General features: G+C 47.8%; 1 protein-coding gene across 3 annotated transcripts; it reads left to right on the top strand.

The window, feature by feature from the left end:
* Nucleotides 1-280: 280 nt before the first annotated feature.
* Nucleotides 281-18702, top strand: PPP1R10 (protein phosphatase 1 regulatory subunit 10). Of its 3 annotated transcripts, XM_036247728.1 has the most exons (20): nt 281-315; nt 532-4890; nt 7234-7351; nt 7947-8033; nt 8194-8329; nt 8761-8812; nt 12305-12382; nt 12511-12684; nt 13076-13181; nt 13271-13383; nt 14132-14232; nt 14674-14818; nt 14895-15053; nt 15151-15397; nt 15557-15620; nt 15710-15904; nt 16040-16115; nt 16539-16652; nt 16792-17361; nt 17623-18702. In XM_036247728.1, exons 3-20 carry the CDS (start codon nt 7245-7247, stop codon nt 17730-17732), a joined length of 2634 nt encoding a protein of 877 aa, XP_036103621.1. In that variant the 5' UTR covers nt 281-315; nt 532-4890; nt 7234-7244; the 3' UTR covers nt 17733-18702. The 3 variants fall into 3 exon arrangements, with proteins under 3 accessions (XP_036103621.1, XP_036103620.1, XP_036103619.1); XM_036247727.1 differs by having other exon boundaries at nt 307-1051; XM_036247726.1 differs by having other exon boundaries at nt 307-4890.
* Nucleotides 18703-20249: the final 1547 nt, after the last annotated feature.

Here is a 20249-nt window from a genome sequence, read left to right as displayed (position 1 = left end):
CCGGAAGTCGTGAAGGCAGAGGAAAGGGTGGTGCTAGGTTCTCTGGTCACGCGCACGCGCTTCCAACCTCCTCAGGAAGGAGGCGGAAAAGGGTGCCGAGGGTGGCGGGGAGAGGGGCGTGGGCTGAGCGAAGGCGAAGGAAGGATAGCCAATCAGCTAGCGACTTGTCTTTCGGGTTAGCCAATGTATTCACACCTCGCGCACAACATCTCGCGACAAGGGAAACGCACTAGCACGTTTGGACGCGTTGGGTGGCGTCCGGGTATAAAAGACTCCGCCCGAGCGCATAGCCGCCATTCTCGGGTTCGTTTAGAGGTAAGTTCCGGTAATTTGTCGGTTAGAGGTTAAAAATTTTACTGAGCGTTGGGCTGGGAAACGGACTTGGCATGGGTTTATTTGAGAGCCATAGCTTCCGTAAATTGCCGGATTGGACATGGAGGTGTTTGGGACAACAAAGTGATAATTTGGGGTGTGTTTTAAGAGCAGCCCGCACTGATTACATCTTTCTCCCTTGTGTTCCTTTTATCCCAGGTTTGAATTTTCTCGGAGAAAGACAGGCCGGCCACGAGGAAATAAGAAGCCGCATCAACATCTGAACCCTTGAAAGGATCCTGAGCGGGGGGAAAGGGAAAACAGCAGCCACCAGCCCAACCACTTGTGTCTTCTGCCCCTTCCCGCCTATCTTGCCCACCCCACCAGCCCACGCTGCTTGGGACTTGAAATCTGTGGCCGAAGGACCGTCACCACATAACTTCAAAAATAATCAACCACCCTCCCTTCCCAAACCCCCCCAGAATCACTTATCCAGCGTTTACTTTTTTGAATCCACTCAGAACTTTTTCTACGACCCCCCCTCCCTAAATGGAGTTGGGTGGGGGGGGGAATGAATACTGAGTTGGCCTTTGTTTTTTTTTTTAAGAGATTTTTTCATCCAATGAGGCCCCCCAAATAAGAGTTTTGGGTCCTGGTTGGTGGTTTTATTTTTTTCTCCAAAATTTTAATCCCCTCCCCCCCTGAGCCCGAGGTGCTGACGTCGCAAAAAAATTGGATAGTAAGTGTCGAATTTTCAAAAACGAGCCTTGCAACAAGAAATCGACGTTTCCCTTTGTGAAACCAAAAATAATGAGAGGAAGAAATGAGACCATAGAACAAAATAGCTGGAGAAAGGACCAAGCCGGTCACTTAATCTCCATTAAAAGGGGCCTTTGGGTCTAAACAGTCTTATTCTCTCCCCTACCACTTACCTCTTCCCTGTCCTGCTGCAGGCAAGGAGAGCGTGGAGGGAGGGCCAGCAAGTGAGGATTTTGATGGTTAACCCTTCGTAATCCAGCCAGTTTCTAGACTGCCAAAGCGATAAGTTTGCTTTTTATAAGGAGGAATGGTTACCTTCCTCCCTTGAGCAGCAGTCTTCAAAAGGGTTAATGAGCTCACATACAAAAGATGGTGGATCTTGTGGCTCAGAAGTCCCACTTCTTTGTGTGTGAGACGAGCAGGGCGCCTTTCAATTTGCCAGACTAATAAGCAATCTGTACATAAAGATTGCAGGGTAAGGAGATGGGCACAGAGCTGGCTATGATTTGAGATTGTTAAATCCTCTCAATTTTAATGTAATATGCTTGGGGTATATTTGTCTGGTTAAAGGAGGTGGCAATCTAGGAATAAAGATTGCAAGACACTTAATTCAGGACAAAATATCTTAGTGCCAGTACATACAAGATAATAGTTGGGAAAGTAAATGTTTGTAATTGTTGCAGATTGCATAAGTTATTTAAAAGCAAAAGGTTAGCATTTTAATTTGATACTTTTTGATGGGAATAGAGGGTGGAAAGGTTGGGAAATGTGGAATTCAGGAGTATAATTTTAAAAGCCATTTAGTGCAATTGAATGCTAGCTTTCTAAAAGATTTGTGTCGTTAAAAGGATTCTTTTTTTTCTTCCCTGCTTCAATATGGCGACTTGTCCTTTTGTCTTCCAAGCAGTGTTGCAGGTTGTGTCTCCCATTTTTGTCCTACCTCAAGCCTATTTGTTGAGAGGGGTCCAAGTCCTCCCCCTTTCCCTTTGTTGGGGGGGGGGGGGCGGTGGTCGATGGTAGGTTGAACCTCAATTGCAAATTCAATCCCCCGCAGAAAATTGTTATTTTTTATATTTTAATTGCTTTATTTTCACAACGCTCTTAACTCAAAAAATAGGTCAAAGACTTCTGGATGGAGGGCTGTTTTTTCTTTTTTTTTAACCAAAAAAAAAACCGTGTTTTTCTAACGTAACTATCTACCGGCAGGGCTGGAATCGCTTTTTAAAATTTTCTTTACAAAATGGCGTCCCTGCCTCTTTGTTGTTTTTCTTCCCCTTTTGCAATCCAGAGCCTAGGGCCGCCCTAGAAACTTGGTCAAGGGGGAGGAGCATCATTGAAAGGTGATGTAATCCACTTTCTTCCTCTCCACCCTCTTGAAACTCCGCCCCTGAGCATATGCTTTCTGGACTCCCTGTGCACGCAGCCAGGAAAAGACATTTTATTTTCTTTAGAATATTATCTTTTATAGCCTTTATCTTAAAAGGAAAACAGCTTACAGAAATTAGGTCTTAAAGCAGTTCATCCCTTTGGGCAGCTCTAGTTTTTAACAATGAGAGCCTGATGCTTTTATTTTCACCTTTCACTCATCACAACTGCTTGGAAGTTTTCCCCATTTCAGTTGCCAGGGGTAGAAAACCAGTTAAAACAGCTAAAAGACTGGGAGCCTTTTCAGGGGAGTGTGTGTGAGCTTGTGTGTGTGTATATATGTGTGTTGGGCATACTGGAGAAAGACACAAGGGCTTGTGAAAGTAACTTCAGACAAATGGGGCCTAATGACACTGAAATATGCCATTTCTGCTCAGGAACCAGTCCTTGGTCCTGCATTTGGTCGCTTTGTATAATGAGAGTCGGGGAGAGTGGGTACTTGAGGAGTTTCTTCTCAATCACCTTATTCCCACCTCGGTTTGGGGTAAACTGCTCAGTGCTGTATCACGTTCTCCGGTTGCTCAGCTCCTGTACTTTGGTACTGGGATGAGAAGTGAATCTTAGGAAAGGAGGCAGCAGTTGTAAACAAGGCAGGGGGAGTCAAGCCACGGTTTCTGGTAAGCAAACATTTCACAGCCTTCATTTCTTTTTTCCCAAGAGCCACCTTTTTTGAATTTTTTTCTTACCATGTAAAAGAAATTCCTTAAAAACAATGGGAAAGTAATGTCTTCATCTTTGAACTCGTGCAGTGCTGTAGCAGTTGGTGCATGTTGGGAAGCCATGCCCTACCTGAGGGCAGGATTGGTGTCCTGTCCCTTTCTACTTTTTCAAAGTCAAATCTTTATCAGACTCTCCATATACTTTACTTTTTTCAATTCCTGCATTGAATCATGGAGGTTCTAGGCAGAATTGGAAAGCCGTTTTGTACAACTTCTTGGTGACTTGGGTGAGACTTCAGGGCTAATTTTCTACTGGGTGTGAATTCTCAAATTATTAAACTGGATTGGATGGGAGGGACATGTCTTCCACATGTCTATTGACCACAAGTTTTTTTATCTTTTAAGCAGTTTGCCATGTGCCTCTGCAGCATACCTTCCTTGGGAGCTGGACATTCTGCCCAGTGGGTTTCCTGATCTCTAGTGAGCAGGGGATTAATAAAATCTTCATTAACATGAGAGATGGGAAACAAAGTCTTCTAGGGAAACCAGATCCTTCCAGAGAACCTGATCCTTGCAGTTTATGGCCAGAGTTCTGTTCTGGGATCCTTACCTGTTAGGATGGGGTGGGTGTGGTGATTGTACAAATAAGCTTTTGGGGAGCTCATGTACCAGGTTTACAAAATGACTGAGAGGATTGGGGCTTACTACTTAGAAGAAAGGTACAACCTTGCGAATCACCTGAGACATACTTCAGTCCACTGTTGAGTCATGCTAGGAAATGCCTCAAACACTGAAGAAAGGAAGGGGAATGTAAGGGGTTAGGCACAAAGCAATTTCATTTCCAGAAATGCTGAAGCCTCTAAGTTAAGGTAAACTTAGACGAGTACTGTGATTGTTTTAAAAAGGACTCTGACTTGCATAGAAGTTTATCCCAAACTAATCCAGTTCTGTTCATTGGTGATGGGTATGGAATAACTTTAGCCAAGCTAAATATTTTTCACTCTATTTTATTAACCCTCGAGTATAATTCATTTTGGAGGCAGCAGTTGATGTCATTTCTGGACTTTTTAATTGTATCTCTAGTAAGAACAGTATCAAACTTCCCAGTGCCTGTGTCAGTGGTGGAGGTCTCTGCCTGCGACATCCAGGAGGAAAGCAACAGCGAAGGACGAGGTGGAGACAGGCCGGGGCTTGCTTCGCAGCCCACCCCGCTTCTGTATGTCCTTCAGGGAAATTAAAATGTATCATGTGCTGGATTATTTTTGGTTCCAGAAAGCTTCCTCAGGCTTCCATTGCAGGCTCCAAGTTCTGACTGGGTAATGTTATGGGGCTTGGTCACTGCTCTTCCTCTGGTCGGCTCATTTGCCTTTTCTGCTCTAGGCCTGTGCCAGGAATTTAGGCTCTTTATTCATTCCCACTTGAGTGCCTTGGAACTTCTTTCCAAATGTACTGACTTCAAAAGACACTTGGGGTTCTTAATTTTAGATGGGTGAAAGCTAGTTTTCCACTAGGAAAGCCATCATGAGAAAAACTCACCTTTTAATCACAAGATTGGTGCTTGTGAGACAAAATTTAGTCTTGTTCATTGTATTTCCAAAATATAATGGGGGGAATGAATATCTAACATTTCTTCTGCTTTGTCTCTTAGTTTCTCTTGACTAGTTATTCTTGCTTGATACGAATGCGAATGAAAAAGTCCCTGGGTCCTGTTCCCAGCAGAAGGCACGAAACAGAGGTTAGCTTTGTACTAATTGATCTCTCTCGATTCCCACCCTCTCTTTTTTTTTTTTTTAAATCCTCACCCAAGGACATTTTTGCATTTATCTTCAGATAGAGTGGGAGGGAGAGAGGGATGAAGAGAGAAAGAGAGAAACATCAAAGTGAGAGAGCCACATGGTTGCCACTCACACGACCCCACCAGGGCTGGGGACAAACTGCAACTGAGGTACGTGCCTTTAGCGGGAACCGAACCCCAGACTCTGGTCTGCGGGCCGACGCTCTAACCGGTGAGCCAAACTGGCCAGGGCTCGATTCCCACCCTCTTAAGGAATATTTGAGCTCAGGTGATAGTTTTTTGAGTTTCTGAAGGAAGTAGGGGTAGCGAGCCTCTTGACTTGGCGGATAGCTGGATATGTAAGAGGGAGTTCTCCAAGGGAATGTATGTTCACCTCTGGGTTTGAGTTGGTGGGGTTGGCTGAGTTTAGGGAGGGCTGGTTTGAAGTGATGTTAGTTTAACTGAAGGCTTTTTTGTCAAATTGTGTTTATCTTGGTTGCTGATATGTGTTATTTGGATTTGTTCATTGTTTTTCCAGTCTCCAATAGATGGGAAATCTGTTTTATATCTCCCTTCACTGTATCTATATATCTCTTAATAGTGTTTATATATTATATAGTATCTTATTACATGGGGGGAATTCCTTCATCCCTGTGTCTGTCTCGGTAATAATCACCACAGTTCAGTGGATTTGGTCCGGTGCTCCTAATCTTCTCTGGTATTCTACTTGAATGTTTTTTCCTCTGCCTTGACTTCAGGTTCTACCTGTCCTTGTGGAGTTTCCAGGGGGGTAGGCACCACACAGTTAACCCAGATTTGCTCTCCTCTCAGCATTTCTCACCTCAACTGCTCTCCCAGTATTCAGCCCACAGTTTATGACCTCCAGAACCAGCCTCCTCTGCTCCCTGCTTCTGCCTTTTCTTGCCTAGGTTGCTAGGACCTATGTATTTAGAAACTTACTGACCTTTCTTGGGGGAAGACTTAAAGGTTGAAATTATTGTGGTTGTTTGCTTATTTATTTGTTTGTTTTTGCCTAAAGACTAATTTACATTATAAGAAAACTTCTCTTTTCTGCACAAGATACAGTCATCTTTGTAAAACCTTGATTTTCCCACACTTCTGTTGGGATCGTGTCTGTTAACTGCACTAGTAGTACACGAGGGGGTTCCTCTTTGCCCGCTTCCTACCCAGTGTGTTCTCTTGATTTCCTAAATGCAGGTATCATTGAAGTGGCTTTCTTTTTTGGTTCTCAGAGGTGTTTTGAGACGTTGTGGATAAAAATACCAATCAGAACCATATTGATTCTTAGAGACTCATGAACTTGGTTTCTGGCCTAGAGATTGCTTCACACTTCTGTCTCATGTCAGCAATTTAACTTTTAACTAACTCTTTTTCTAACCTGGTCTAAATTAACTACTTAAAATGTAATGGCATTTATCCAGCTTCCACCTTTTTTCCATTCTTTTTGGCTCCATGGTTTCTAATTTCAGGCCTTAGGGATCTAGAATAGTCATATGATTTGGTGGGCGGTGGGTAGCAATAAGGGGTCAGGTTTGCATCTTTGCTTTTGAGACCACAAACCAGTCTTGCTCTTAACTTTGAAACAAAAACTTGTGCTTGTTTGGTTAATAAGTGACATTCTATTTAAGGTTTAGGAGAACTTGCTTGATTTCCTTTGCATCCATATGTCTCCATTTCTGGGAGCTGTCCACACCTTCCCAGGGGAAAAGTTCTGTTTTATCACCTATTACTATAGCTAATTGTCAGCTGGTGCAAGCAGTAATATCCTGCCACCTGTGATTAGGACTCTTCGAGGGCTAAGATAAAAAGGAATTGACTACTCTTAGGAGACATTTAGCTCAACATCCAAGATTGGCCCACTTCCTATCAAGTCACAGGTTTGTTTTTTTACAAACCAGCAATAGAGGAGAGATAGGACTTTACAATAAGCAAATATACCTTGGAGAATTGAACACTTTATTACAGGAATGTGAATCTCGGCTCTAATACTATCTAATGAAGTCCAGCTGTCCTGGGAGGGGACAGAAAGGTGTGCTGCTCCCGTCCTGCAGCTGGACTGTTCCCAGTCAGTCGTGTAGTAGCCATGCCTGACCCGCCAGGACTATTTTCTCAGTGCTGACAATGGTCTAATGATTTTTCTTGAAAATGGTGAGTGTAGTTGAACATAAGTTGAACAATTAGTTACTGTATTTTGCCAAATGTAGAAGTGTAATTTATTAGAGGGCATACTGGCACTGTTCTTGCCCCCATTCATTCTGTGGGTTTGTTTTGTCCTCATCTTAGAAACCTCGATCATGGGTTCAGGTCCCATAGACCCCAAAGAGCTGCTCAAGGGCCTGGATAGCTTCCTTAACCGAGATGGGGAAGTCAAGAGTGTGGATGGGATTTCCAAGATCTTCAGGTGAGTCTGTCCTTTTATGGTTCACCGAGAGCGGAGGCTATTGTATGTCATAACTAATGCAGGCAGGACTGGCTGTTCCTGGAGAGGAGGGCGGTCAGTGGGATGAGATTGAAATGCAGTCATTTAGAATAAGTGATAGGAAAAGGTGATCTCTTGGTTCCTGGCTATAATGGAATTAGATATTTGGATATCCACAGTCTCAAGGGAGTCACCTTTTGGAAGGAAGTGGGGAGCCAGGTGACAGAATTCTTGGTTCTGTTTTGGGTCACATTTCACATCCCCAAACTGTCATTTTCCTTCCGGATCCTCGGGTTTCTCAGGGGAAGCAAATGGCTAAGCCAGTCCTGAGCAGACTGTTGAGGGCTGGGCTCTTCACTTGCAAGCAGAATCGGATGTTTCCTGTGTGTTAGGGAAGCTATGATGCTCACCTCCTGGCTCAGAGATTTGGTGTCTCCCCAGTTCTTGTCCATCCTCCTAGAGGCTCATGTGACTTTCCTACTATGTAGCCAAGTCCCAAGTTATCAGGGGTATAGGTCAGAGGTTCTGTTGCTGGAAGAACTGACTGCCCCCTTCCTAACCTGATCCTTTCCCACAGTCTGATGAAGGAAGCACGGAAGATGGTGAGTCGATGCACCTACTTGAACATTCTCCTGCAGACCCGGTCACCAGAAGTATTGGTCAAGTAAGTGGGGCTCTGGGCAGCTGGGGTGAGAAGATGTAGTTAGAAGGCGGGGGAGATGAGTCATGGGCTTTCTGGGTTGTGGATGGGGATCTAGGAGTGTGGGTTGTGGTCCTTCCAAAATCCAGAAAGGGCATCAGATTCTCCTCCTATCTGCCTACAGGTTTATTGACGTTGGTGGCTACAAGCTTCTTAACAATTGGTTGACATATTCAAAGACAACCAACAACATTCCTCTGTTGCAGCAAATTCTGTTGACCCTGCAGCACCTACCACTCACCGTGGACCATCTCAAGCAGGTACCTTTGGTCTTTACCACCCCAGTGCATCTTCTTTGGTTTAGCTCTACAGATGAAAAACTTGTGCTAACTGAGGTAGCTGTGATCTTGGGCCTGCCTGTGAGGTAGAATGGTAGGAAAAATAGGAATTTGGAATCAGAAAACTTGGTTCAAATTTATCTCCTTTAATAAAGGCGTGTGGTTGGGGCACTCCATATACCTGAGCCTCAGTTTTTTCCATCTATAGAATGGGAATAATTGTACCTACCTAACTGGATTGTTCTAAGGATTAAATAAGTCTATGCCCGCAAAGGTTTTGTAAAAGGTACAGTATCAGTGTCAGTCACTATTAAAGGACTAACTATAAGAGATTGTGAGTGAGTTTGGGGGTTAGTTCTGAGTAGTCCTACTGTCCTGGCATTTACTTTTCTGCTGCTCCCCGTCTTTCATAGAACAACACAGCCAAACTGGTGAAGCAGCTGAGCAAATCGAGTGAGGATGAAGGTAGGGGCCAGTGGTCCTGTCTGGGGCTCCTCATTGCTTCCACGTAGCTCCCTTTGTGTCTGTTCCCATCCGTGCACTTCCTTGCTCTTCTACCTCACCTTGCTATTCTCTTTCTTTTAAAAATTTAGTTCCTTTAACCTGTCCCTTCTCTCCTGGTCTCAGTTTCAAATGGGATTTGTTCATTTATCTACTATTGAGAGTAAAATAAGGTACCATGTTTTAACTAGAGGCTTTTTTCTTTTCTTTTTTTTTCATCCTTTCCCAAGGACATTTTTCCATTTTTTATTCAGATAGAGTGGGAGGGAGAGAGAGAGAGAGAGAGAGAGAGAGAGAGAGAAACATTGACACGAAAGAGACACATCAAGTGGTTGCCACCCGCACAACCAATCAGGGCTGGGGACAAACTGCAACCGAGGTACGTGCCCTTAGCGGGAACCGAACCCAGGTCTCTAGACTGCAAACCAACGCTCTAACCACTGAGCCAAACCAGCCAGGGCTTAAGAACTCTTGGTGTAAAAGTCATACACTTAAAATTTTGGGGGGGAAAAAGTGTCATCGTAGAATGTCTTATCATCGACTTCTCTTTTTCTATATAAATATAGCGTATTCTGGGATCTTCAGTGTCTATTTTCCTAACAGGAGATGTAATAGTTCTATCATTTAACACCTTTCTGTAGAGCAGGGGCAGAATCCCAGCTCCTGGAGTATATCATAGCTTTCAAAGCAACAGGTTCTCTTTTCTAAGACAAAAGGTTTTGGAGCTCCTGGCCATGGCCATACAGTTCTGGCTTGAAGATAGAGCCTGGCTCCAGAAAATCATAACCTTTTCTTCAGAGAAAAAAAAGAGTTTGTACCCAAGGGCTCAATACCCGAAGACTTGACACCCACAACATAAGTTAGGAGCACAGGACCCTGGTGTCCCGCAAGTGAGTCATATTCTGGCAGAGTTTGGTCATGGTACTCTTGGTCTAAAGGGAGTGTGTACTAGGCCCTTTTGGAAAGAGGATTTTTTTCCATTGAGGCAACATCTAGGCCTGGATCAGCCTTTCTGAAGTTTCTTTTGTTATATGAGAAAATACTGGTAACCTTTTCTAAGTTAAAGGATTTATTATGCTAAGCAAAGTAAGTCAGAGAGAAACAAATATCACATTATCTCATTTGTATGTGGAATCTAATAACAAAATAAACTGACGAAATAGGTCCAGAGGCGTGGATGCCTGGAACAGATTGCAGATCTCACAGGGGAGAGCGTTGAGGGGGCACTGGAAGAGATTAACAAGATAACTTATATGCATATATGCATAGCCCATGGATATAGACAGTAGTGTGGGGAAGGCCATGGATGGTGCAGGGGCTGGGTGGAGGGGGCGGACACCTGTAATGCTGTCAACAATTAAAAAAAAGATAAAGGGCCCTGGCCGGTTTGGCTCAGCGGTTGGAGCGTTGGCCTGCGGTCCGGAGAGACCCAGGTTCGGTTCCTGCTAAGGCACGCGTACCTCGGTTGCAGTTTGTCGCCGGCCCTGGTTGGTCGTGTGGGTGGCAGCCACTCGATGTGTCCCTTTCACATCGATGTTTCTCTCTCTCTCTTCCTCTCTCTCCCTCCCACTCTATCTGAACAACAACAACAAAAAGATAAAGGATTTAACTCCCAGTATTGTTTAGGTGAAAAACATTCCCTAACTTTCAATTCTTTTTTTTAGAAAATATGTTTTTATTGACTTTAGTGAGTAAGAACGGGGGAGGGGGGAGAGAAACACCAATTGGCTGCCTCCTGTATGCCCCCTACTGGGGATTGAGCCTGCAACCCGAGCATGTGCCCTACCTGGGAATTGAACTGGTGACCTTTTGATGCATGAGATGATGCTCAACCATCGGAGCCACACTGGCCAGGGCCCCTAACTTTCGTGACATCTCAGGGTATCTTTAATAATAACTTGTAGTTTAATATATATCCCAGAAGAGCCCATTCAGTCACTGCCCATCTTTTGCCCCTTCCCTGGCAGGTACATTGTCCCTGTTTCCAGCTGGCTCAGCTGTGCTGCCTTCTTTGAATATAGATTTTTAAAAAAATTTTTTCCTTTATTGTTCATAGAGAGAAAGGAAGGGAAAGGGAGAAAGAGACAGAAACATCGATGAGAGAGAACATCGATTGTCCCCACTGGGTATTGGGCCCACAGCCTGGACATGTGCCCTGACTGGGAATCGAACAGGCGACCTCCTGATGCATGGGTCGATGCTCAACTACTGAGCCTCACCAGCTGGACTTGAATATAGATTTAATTATTATTCTTACTTGTCCTTTGGATACTGAAATTTGTTCTTTCCTTATCGACTATAGTGAAGTCACTGGACCATAGTGTCAATTGCTCCAAAAGGTTTTAGGGTGTTCCTGCATTGGTGATGCATTGGGATTCACCTTGCCTTAGATACAGAATTGCCAGTTGCGTTACCATTTTGAAAAGTTAGGTTTCAATGTTCCATGACAATCTCATTATTAAATGAGTCTGTAAGTGGAAATGTTGGCAAGAAGAGAGATGCTGTAGGTAATTTGCCTACAAAAGAGAGGGCTACAAAGGTATTTTTTCCATTATTTACAAACAAATTCTGTTCTTCAAAATGCTCTGACTTTTTTTTTTTCTTTGGATAAACCACAACGCTAAAGTGGTCTGTTTTTAAGCTTTTTTCACCCTTGCTATACTTAATTGATTTTTAAAAAACCATTATCACTAGCAGCGTTCTAGAAAAAAGGTTGCCAAGAAAGTCTTTTGTAAGATGGATCTAAATGAGCTTCCTTGAAACTTTGCATTGAGTTTGCCTTTAGGACAACACAGAACAATGCTGCATATTTTAGAATCTCGTATCCCTTCAGATACTTGAACTCTGCCTACCTTTCTCCTGATTTTAATTTAACAGAAGGAGAAGAGCCATAGATATTGGGCTCATTCTGCCACTTTCTAGTTTTGTGACTAATCTCTGTGCTTCTTTGTCTGTGGAGGGAGAGTAAACATCTTCAGGTTGTTGCTCTGGCTGGTGTGGCTCAGTTGATTGGGCATTGATCCATGCACTGAGAGGTTCCTGGTTTTTTTCCCGGCCAGGGCACATGCCCAGGTTGTGGGCTCAATCCCCAGGAGGGGCGTACAGGAGGCAGCTGATCAAACATCTGTGTTTCTCTGTTCTCCCTTCTCTCTCTAAAAAAGTCAATAAACTATTCTTTTTAAAAATATAGACATTTTTAGGTTGTTGTAACAATTACAGGATATATACAGGGGTAGACAAAAGTAGGTTTACAAATAATACAATAATTAAAGAATAATACAAGAACAAGCTTCCACCTACTCACGACTGCACGCCTACTGTCGCACACCCTGTGTGTATGTGCACTGGTGGAGTTTTAGAGCATGCTCAGTAATAGATGCTCACAGGTCTCTTTCCCGTTACTAGAAGAGTAATATTTCAAGTTACTGAGGTATTTTCTCTTTCCGTCACCTGCAGAGCTCCGGAAATTGGCCTCAGTCCTCGTTAGTGACTGGATGGCTGTCATCCGTTCCCAGAGTAGCACCCAGCCAGCTGGTAAGCTCCTGCGTCCTGACCCCTGTATTTGTGTTTCCCCTGGGGCGTGGCCTTCGGTGTGCTCAGCCTGCCTCACCTCTGCCTGGCAGTCTTTCTTTTTATCTAAATATAGTATTTTTTTACAACAGAGAAAGATAAGAAAAAACGGAAAGAAGAGGGAAAGGGTCGAACTACCCCTCCTGAGCGACCTTTAACTGAGGTGAAGGCTGAGCCCCGGGCCGAGGAGGCCCCAGAAAAGAAGAAGGAGAAGCCCAAGTCTCTTCGAACCACAGCGCCCAGTCATGCCAAGTTCCGCTCCACAGGTGAGGCTGTTGTCTGGCCCCAAGAGGGTCTGTGAGCATGTGCACACCCAGGGCCTATGGCGGAATCACTGGCTTATGATATGCAAAAAGACAAAGACTAGTGGATGAAGCTCGAGGGGTTATACAAGGCTAGATGAACCGAGAGGAAAAGTCAAGAAGGTGGCCCTGGCCAGTGTGGCTCAGTTGGGCACTGTCCCATCTACCGAAAGGTTGCTGGTTCGATTCCCAGTCAGGGTACATGCCCGGGTTGCAGGCTTGATCCCAAGTAGGGGGCATGCAGGAGGTAGCCAATTGATGTTTCTCTCTCTTCCTCGCTCTAAAATCAGTATAACAACAAAAAAGTCAAGAAGGTGGGGTGTGAGTTTAACCCCACACTGTGTCTCTTCCCCAGGATTGGAGCTGGAGACCCCGTCTTTGGTGCCTGTGAAGAAGAACGCCAGCGCAGTGCTGGTTTCTGACAAATACAACCTGAAGCCCATCCCGCTCAAGCGTCAGAGGTCTGGCCGAGTGCTGGGCTTCGGAGTGGGCTGAGGGCACAGAAGGAAGGGCCAAATGGCAGTGTTTTTGACAGTTCCTCTTCCAACAGCTCAGCAGCTGCCCCAGGAGACCCTGCACCCCATGCAGAGAAGAAGTACAAGCCACTCAACACCACACCCAATGCTACCAAGGAGATCAAAGTGAAGATCATCCCGCCACAGCGTGAGTCCAAAGTGGGCAGCGGGCTGATTGGAAACAAAATTCCATGGGATGGATGTGTGTGAGGGGGTTCCTTCTCTGTAATATTTTTCTCCTTTTTCCTTTGATTTCTTGGTTTTTATTTATTCTTATTTTTTTAATCGTCACCCGAAGATATATTTTTATGTTTATCTTCAGACAGGGTGGGAGAGAGAGGGAAACACGAATGTGAGAGAGACACCTCAAGTGGTTGCCACCCACATGGCCCCAATAGGGGCCAGGGATGAACTGCAGTTGAGGTACGTGCCCTTGGCTGGAATCGAACCTGGGACCCTTGGTTCGCGGGCTGACACTCTTAACACTGAGCCAAACCGGCCATGGCTGATTTCTTGGTGTCTTAATTTCTGCACCTCTGAAATCTTGCTTCATAGGATGACTTAGGAGTGACTTCAGAGATGAGGTGGGAGGTGTGCTCTTCGGTGACTGGTTAGGGGCTCTTCCATCTGGGGGGTCACCTGTCATGTCTTCAGCGCTGGCTTATCAGTCACCTGAGCTCTAATTCACACCCCAAACCACAGCTTGCCTACCTTTACTAGAAAGAGAGTTGTACCAGGAATTTATGGTGCATGTGCTTCCTGGTCACCATGAGTTTAGTGTGTCCCAAATTGTGGCAATGTCTCCACTGACCTATTTTTCTGCCCAGACTTTTATCTATAGGACTAGGATTGTAAAGGAGGTGTGATGGTTCCATTTACGCTTTTTCTTCTTGTAGCTATGGAGGGCCTAGGCTTCCTGGACGCGCTCAATTCAGCCCCTGTTCCAGGCATCAAAATTAAGAAGAAGAAAAAAGTGCTGTCGCCTACAGCTGCCAAGGTATGGGCCCTGGGTAGTAGGTGTCAGTGACGGTGTGTAAAGGTGAAGTCAAAGGAAGGGCCCAACGCCCTGGCCTGTGTGGCTCAGTGGTTAAGCGTAGTCCCGTGCACCTAGAGGTCACAGTTTGATTCCTGGTCAGGGCACATGCCCAGGCTTCAGGCTCAATCCCCAGTGGGGGGCGTGCAGGAGGCAGCTGATCGATGTTTCTCTCTTCTCTCTCTTAAAGCAATAAAAACATTTTGCAAAAAAGAAAGGGCCCAGCAGCTCAGAGTTGGGGAAGGCAAGAGGGGTTTGTCTGAAATGTAGACTGGTGACCGTGGGCAGCGTTGGACATAGATCTTCATATGAACTCTTGGATCCTGCCTAGGACCCTGGACTAACTGCCTTGCCTTGACCTTGGCTTTTCTGTCAGCTCACTGACTTCTTTTTCTTTTATAATAGCCAAGCCCATTTGAAGGGAAAACAGGCACAGAACCAAGCACAGCCAAACCTTCTTCCCCAGAGCCAGCACCTCCTGAGGCTATGGACACAGACCGCCCCGGGACCCCGGTTCCCCCTGTGGAAGTCCCAGAGCTCCTGGAGACAGGTAAGCCAGAAACTGGTCCGGGTTTGGGGCTTTTCTAAGAGGAAGGACCTGGGTCTGAAACCTCTCCTGCTTACAGCTGCTTTGGAGCCAGGAGCTCTGGATGCGAAGCCAGTGGAGAGTCCTGGCGACCCCAGCCAGCTGACCCGGAAAGGCCGGAAGAGGAAAACCGTGACGTGGCCTGAGGAGGGCAGGCTGAGGGAGTATTTCTATTTTGAACTGGATGAAACTGAAAGAGGTTAGAAGTCAAAATGTCTGCATAATAGGTACTGAGATTTTTAAAAGGACATGGTTATGCTTACTTTCTCTCTTGCTTTATTCCTCCTTGTCATTAGTAAATGTGAATAAGATCAAGGACTTTGGCGAGGCTGCGAAGCGAGAGATACTGTCAGATCGACATGCATTTGAAACGGCCCGGCGCCTGAGCCATGACAACATGGAAGAGAAGGTGCCATGGGTGTGCCCCCGGCCCCTGGTTCTGCCCTCACCTCTTGTCACCCCTGGAAGCAACAGCCAGGAACGGTACATCCAGGCTGAGCGGGAGAAAGGGATCCTTCAGGAGCTGTTCCTGAACAAGGAAAGGTGAGCAGAGGGGCTCGTGCGGGGGTGGCAGTGCGTGGGCTCCTGAGGGGCATGCGCTGGGGTGATGATGGAGAGGGGGGAGGTCAGGAAGAAATTCCAGGGCCTGAATAAATAATTTGACCGTCACTCTTTTTTGCTCCACCTGTGGCGTCCTGCTAGCCCTCACGAGCCTGACCCCGAGCCCTACGAGCCTGTGCCCCCGAAGCTCATCCCCCTAGACGAGGTGAGTGCACTGACGGGCTGTGAGGGGTGATGGCAGCTCGTGAGGCTCCTTCCCTCTGTAGCTGTCCTCACTGTCTGCTCTGCTTTCAGGAGTGTTCCATGGATGAGACCCCGTATGTTGAGACTCTGGAGCCTGGGGAGGCCGGTGGCTCACCTGACGGGGCAGGTGGCTCCAAGCTGCCCCCCGTTCTGGCCAACCTCATGGGGAGCATGGGTGCTGGGAAGAGCCCCCAGGGTCCTGGAGGAGGCGGGATCAACGTCCAGGAGATCCTCACCTCTATCATGGTACAGCCTCCTTCCTCTTTCCCACTTTGTCTGAACCCCCCTTCTCTTTATCCGAGTCCTCTCGTCTCCCCCTCACCTCTGCTTGGCTCTCCCCTTCTCTGCTGAGCACCGTTCTCTGTTGACCTTGCCTCACAGGGCAGCCCAAATAGTCACCCCTCAGAGGAGCTGCTGAAGCAACCGGACTACTCGGACAAGATCAAGCAGATGCTGGGTAACCATGGGGGCCAGCTCGGCTGGGGAGGAAGCCTGCATGGGGTTGGGGAATCGGGGGGCTGGGGAGGAAGCCAGCGTGGGGTTGGGGAAGCGGGGGGCTGGGGAGGAAGCCAGCGTGGGGTTGGGGAAGCGGGGGGCTGGGGAGGAAGCCAGCGTGGGGTTGGGGAAGCGGGGGGCTGGGGAGGAAGCCAGCGTGGGGTTGGGGAAGCGGGGGGCTGGGGAAGAAGCCTGCGGGGGGCTGGGGAGGAAGCCAGCGTGGTGTTGGGGAAGCGGGGGTCAGACATGGGGTTGGGGCTAGACCCAGAGAGCATTGCTTGGCCAGGTTGGTCTTAAAGGATCAGTTGGGCACACTTAACTGAGAAGGTATGTTACTCTTCTAGAGTCCTCTTTCTGACTTTTTGACTCCTTTTTTCATTAACAGTGCCTCATGGACTCTTAGGCCCTGGTCCAATAGCCAATGGTTTCCCTCAAGGAGGCCCCGGGGGCCCCAAAGGAATGCAGCACTTCCCCCCTGGCCCTGGGGGACCTGTGCCAGGTAGGTGGTGAGTGAGATTTTGGAATGGGCTTCTCTGCTTAACTTGGCCCTGGTAGTAGTGTAGGATTGACCAAGGCGGGGTACAGTCCCTGAGTGTGCCAGGTAGCTGACATTTTCTCTCTTCCTCTCTTCCTAACAGGTCCCCATGGAGGCCCTGGGGGCCCAGGTGGGCCAGTGGGTCCACGTCTCTTGGGTCCTCCACCCCCTCCCCGGGGAGGTGATCCCTTCTGGGATGGCCCTGGTGACCCCATGAGAGGTGGCCCAATGCGGGGGGGTCCAGGACCTGGACCATACCATAGAGGTCGTGGTGGCCGTGGAGGAAATGAGCCTCCTCCTCCTCCTCCATTTCGAGGGGCCAGAGGAGGTCGCTCTGGAGGAGGACCCCCAAATGGACGAGGGGGCCCTGGTGGGGGCATGATTGGAGGCGGTGGACATCGTCCCCACGAAGGCCCTGGTGGTGGCATGGGCAGTGGCAGTAGTCATCGTCCTCATGAAGGTCCTGGAGGGAGCATGGGTGGAAATGGGGGACATCGGCCCCATGAAGGTCCTGGACATGGGGGACCCCATGGCCACCGGCCTCATGATGTCCCTGGTCACCGAGGCCATGACCATCGAGGGCCACCTCCTCATGAGCACCGAGGCCATGATGGCCCTGGCCACGGAGGAGGGGGCCACCGAGGGCACGATGGAGGCCACAGCCATGGAGGAGGTGAGGATGATCCCTGCCCCCTGTGTGGCATTTGTTGCACCACACACGGTTCTGGGGAGTGTCACTGCCCTGGGTATGCTAGGCAGAACATGTGGTCACCTGTTCCCAGCATGCATCGCTGTTGCTATCCTTTGCCCTTCCCCCAGCCCCCAAGGCTCTACCTCTGACAGACAGTTCTCAGGACTCGTGGTCTTGGGGGTGGGTGAGGGTAGCAGTCCCTCCTAGCCATTTCCTAGCTAACTGCTCCACCATCTTTTCCAGACATGTCAAACCGCCCCGTTTGCCGACACTTTATGATGAAGGGCAACTGCCGCTATGAGAACAGCTGTGCCTTCTACCACCCAGGGGTCAATGGGCCCCCCCTGCCCTAAGGCCCTGCCTGCCCTCCCCACACTGTTATGGCTTCTGTGAGGCCCATTTGTCCCGTCCCCAGCTGAGGAGGAGCCGGCCCTCAGTCCCCACCTGCTCATGTTCCGGGGTTTTCTGATCACTGGTGCGCACTGATATCAACTCCCCTGGTCTGGGAGGAGGACTGGACACACTGTGCCCTGACTACTCACGAGGAGACTCGCTGGCTTCACTTTGCGAGGAGGTTGCCCTGGAACCCCAGCCCCTTTCCAGTATCACCTTTAAAGCCAAGACTGGTTGTCCTGGAGAGCCTGGGTCCTCGGGTCCTCCCCGTGCAGAGCTGACTCTGGGATCTGCTGCACTTATGAAACCATCCCAGCCAAGTCCACTGTTCCTCGTGGGGTGGGGAAGACAGTAAAGGGGTATCGGATACCCCACTGCACTGAGAGGGCTCCCCACTCCTCCCCTGACACAGGCTGGACACATTCTGAGTCCTTTCTCAAGTGAAGCTGCAGCCTCCTGAGAGCACTGGTCTGCATCCTGGCTCCAGGCTGTGATGCGAGCTCATGGTGGCGTCCAGTGCCGGTTCAGCTGGTGCTGGGGGTCTGTCTTGCGTATGTAGCTCATGCTGGAAACACTTCAGTGAGACCAGCTTTTCATGAACTGAAGCCTGGTATGCTGGGCCCAACAGTCACACTACATGCACCTTGGAAGTTGGCACACTTCCTGTCCCCACCTGGGACCTTGCTGGACTGAGGCCACCTGAGTCCCTGCCAGGCGCCTGACTGGGTACACTCAACACAACTGGCCCTTGCCTAGCCTTCTTCCCGTCTCAGCATCAGTTGTTTTCTGTGAAAACAGTGGACTGGTTGGGTTTTGTGCAGGATCTTGGGTTAGAGCCACAATGGATTTAAGGATGAGTATTTTTTTCTTTTGGTTTTGTATATTTTGTACATTAATAATAAACAGTGGAAAGAGAGGCAGCTTATTTAACCCCTGGTGTGTTTGGACTCATTAAAAAAAAACAAAACCAAGCCATTATGAGCTGTTTTAGGTACATTAATACAAACCTTTGTAGAATCTGCTTTTCAGTCCTTTGAGTGGAGCTAACAAGTTCTACCTTCAAGTCACAGAGTTGGCATTAAGGGAAAGATTGAAGTGTACTGCTCTGTGAATAGAAAACCCCAGGCCACCAATGTTTCCTTTCTCCCTCTGCCTCTCAAATCAATAGAAAAAAACATTTTTAAAAATACAGATTGGGAGTGGGGGCCAGCAAATGTTCTAATCCAGGTCTGGGATGCATTTTTTATTTTCTTTATTAGTTTTTTAGAGAGAGGAAAGGGGAGGGGGGGGAGAGAAAAACATCGACGAGAAAGAACATTGATATTGATTGGCTGCCTCCTGCGTACCCCCCGCTGGGGATCGGGCCCACAACCTGGGCATGTGCCCTGATGAATTGAATCGGCGACCTCTTGGTGCAGGGCCGATGCTCAGCCACTGAGCCACACCAGCCGGGCTCCCTTTTTCTCTAAATTTTTTTTTCAAAACCCTACCATTTTGGCCCAGTACAATTAGTACTAACTCAACATTTGCTGCTGCTTGGCAAACTCCTTAATTCTTGATTCTCTGGCACCAGAACTGGCCCCAACTAGTATGAGCACCATTTCCCATTCCCATCACCTGAAAACACGAGTCCCGCCTTCCTTAGAGGAAGAAGGGCCTCTTCTTTCCAAGGCAATATGGCTTCTGACCTCTCCTGCCCCTCACTGCTCCCCACCCAGCAGCCAGGGCAATTCTGTACAAATGGAAACCAAATCAATTGGCACTACTGTGTAAGCACCACCAATGGCCTTCCATTGCTCCTAGGACCATATCCCAACTCCCTGTCAAGGTTCAGAAGGTGCCATGTGTCCGGGCCCTGCTCAAGCCACATTCCTTGACTATGTCAAGCTCTTTCCAGTTTTTTTTAACTTTGTGGTAATCCTCACCTGAGGATATTTTCCCACTGATTTTTTTTTTCTTGATTTTAGAGAGATGAAGAAGAGGGAGAGGTAGAAACATTGATGAGAACATCGACTGACCGCCTCCTGCATGCCCCCCACTGGGGATCAGGCCCACAACCTGGGCATGTGCCCTGACCGAGAGAATCAAACCGGTGACCTCTTGGTGCATGGGTCGACTCTCAAACACTGAGCCACACCAGCCGGGCTTCCCATTGATTCTTAGAGTGGAAAGGAGGGAGGGGAAGAGAATAACATCAATGTAAGAAACATCGATTGGCTGCCTCCTGTACATGCCCTGATTGGGGATTGAACCCACAACCCGAGTATATGCCCAGGCGGATTCAAACCCAGAATCTCAGTGTACAAGAAAACACCCCACATTCTGCAGGTTAGGGAGCATGCCCAGGACACTGGAGAAAGAGCCAGGCCCTCACTAGAGGGACAGCCCCATTGGAGGCTGGCAGGCCAGTGTCCTTGTCTGTTTCATCAGGAAGCTGCAGAATCATTCCTGAGGACTTCCGTGCTGCTCATTGTTAC

This window comes from Molossus molossus, unplaced genomic scaffold (assembly GCF_014108415.1).
Source record: "Molossus molossus isolate mMolMol1 unplaced genomic scaffold, mMolMol1.p scaffold_m16_p_8, whole genome shotgun sequence".
Taxonomy (NCBI): domain Eukaryota; kingdom Metazoa; phylum Chordata; class Mammalia; order Chiroptera; family Molossidae; genus Molossus; species Molossus molossus.
Note: the sequence above shows the minus strand (reverse complement) of the source record. Positions and strands in the feature narration are given on the sequence as shown.

Excerpts from the sequence above, each read along its gene's own strand:
- PPP1R10 (XM_036247728.1), top strand. The coding sequence starts at position 7,245 with ATGGGTTCAGGTCCCATAGACCCCAAAGAGCTGCTCAAGGGCCTGGAT. Across the intron at positions 12,383-12,510 it reads GAGTAGCACCCAGCCAGCTG|AGAAAGATAAGAAAAAACGG; the intron begins GTAAGCTCCTGC and ends TTTTTACAACAG. Across the intron at positions 15,621-15,709 it reads AGCTCATCCCCCTAGACGAG|GAGTGTTCCATGGATGAGAC; the intron begins GTGAGTGCACTG and ends CTCTGCTTTCAG.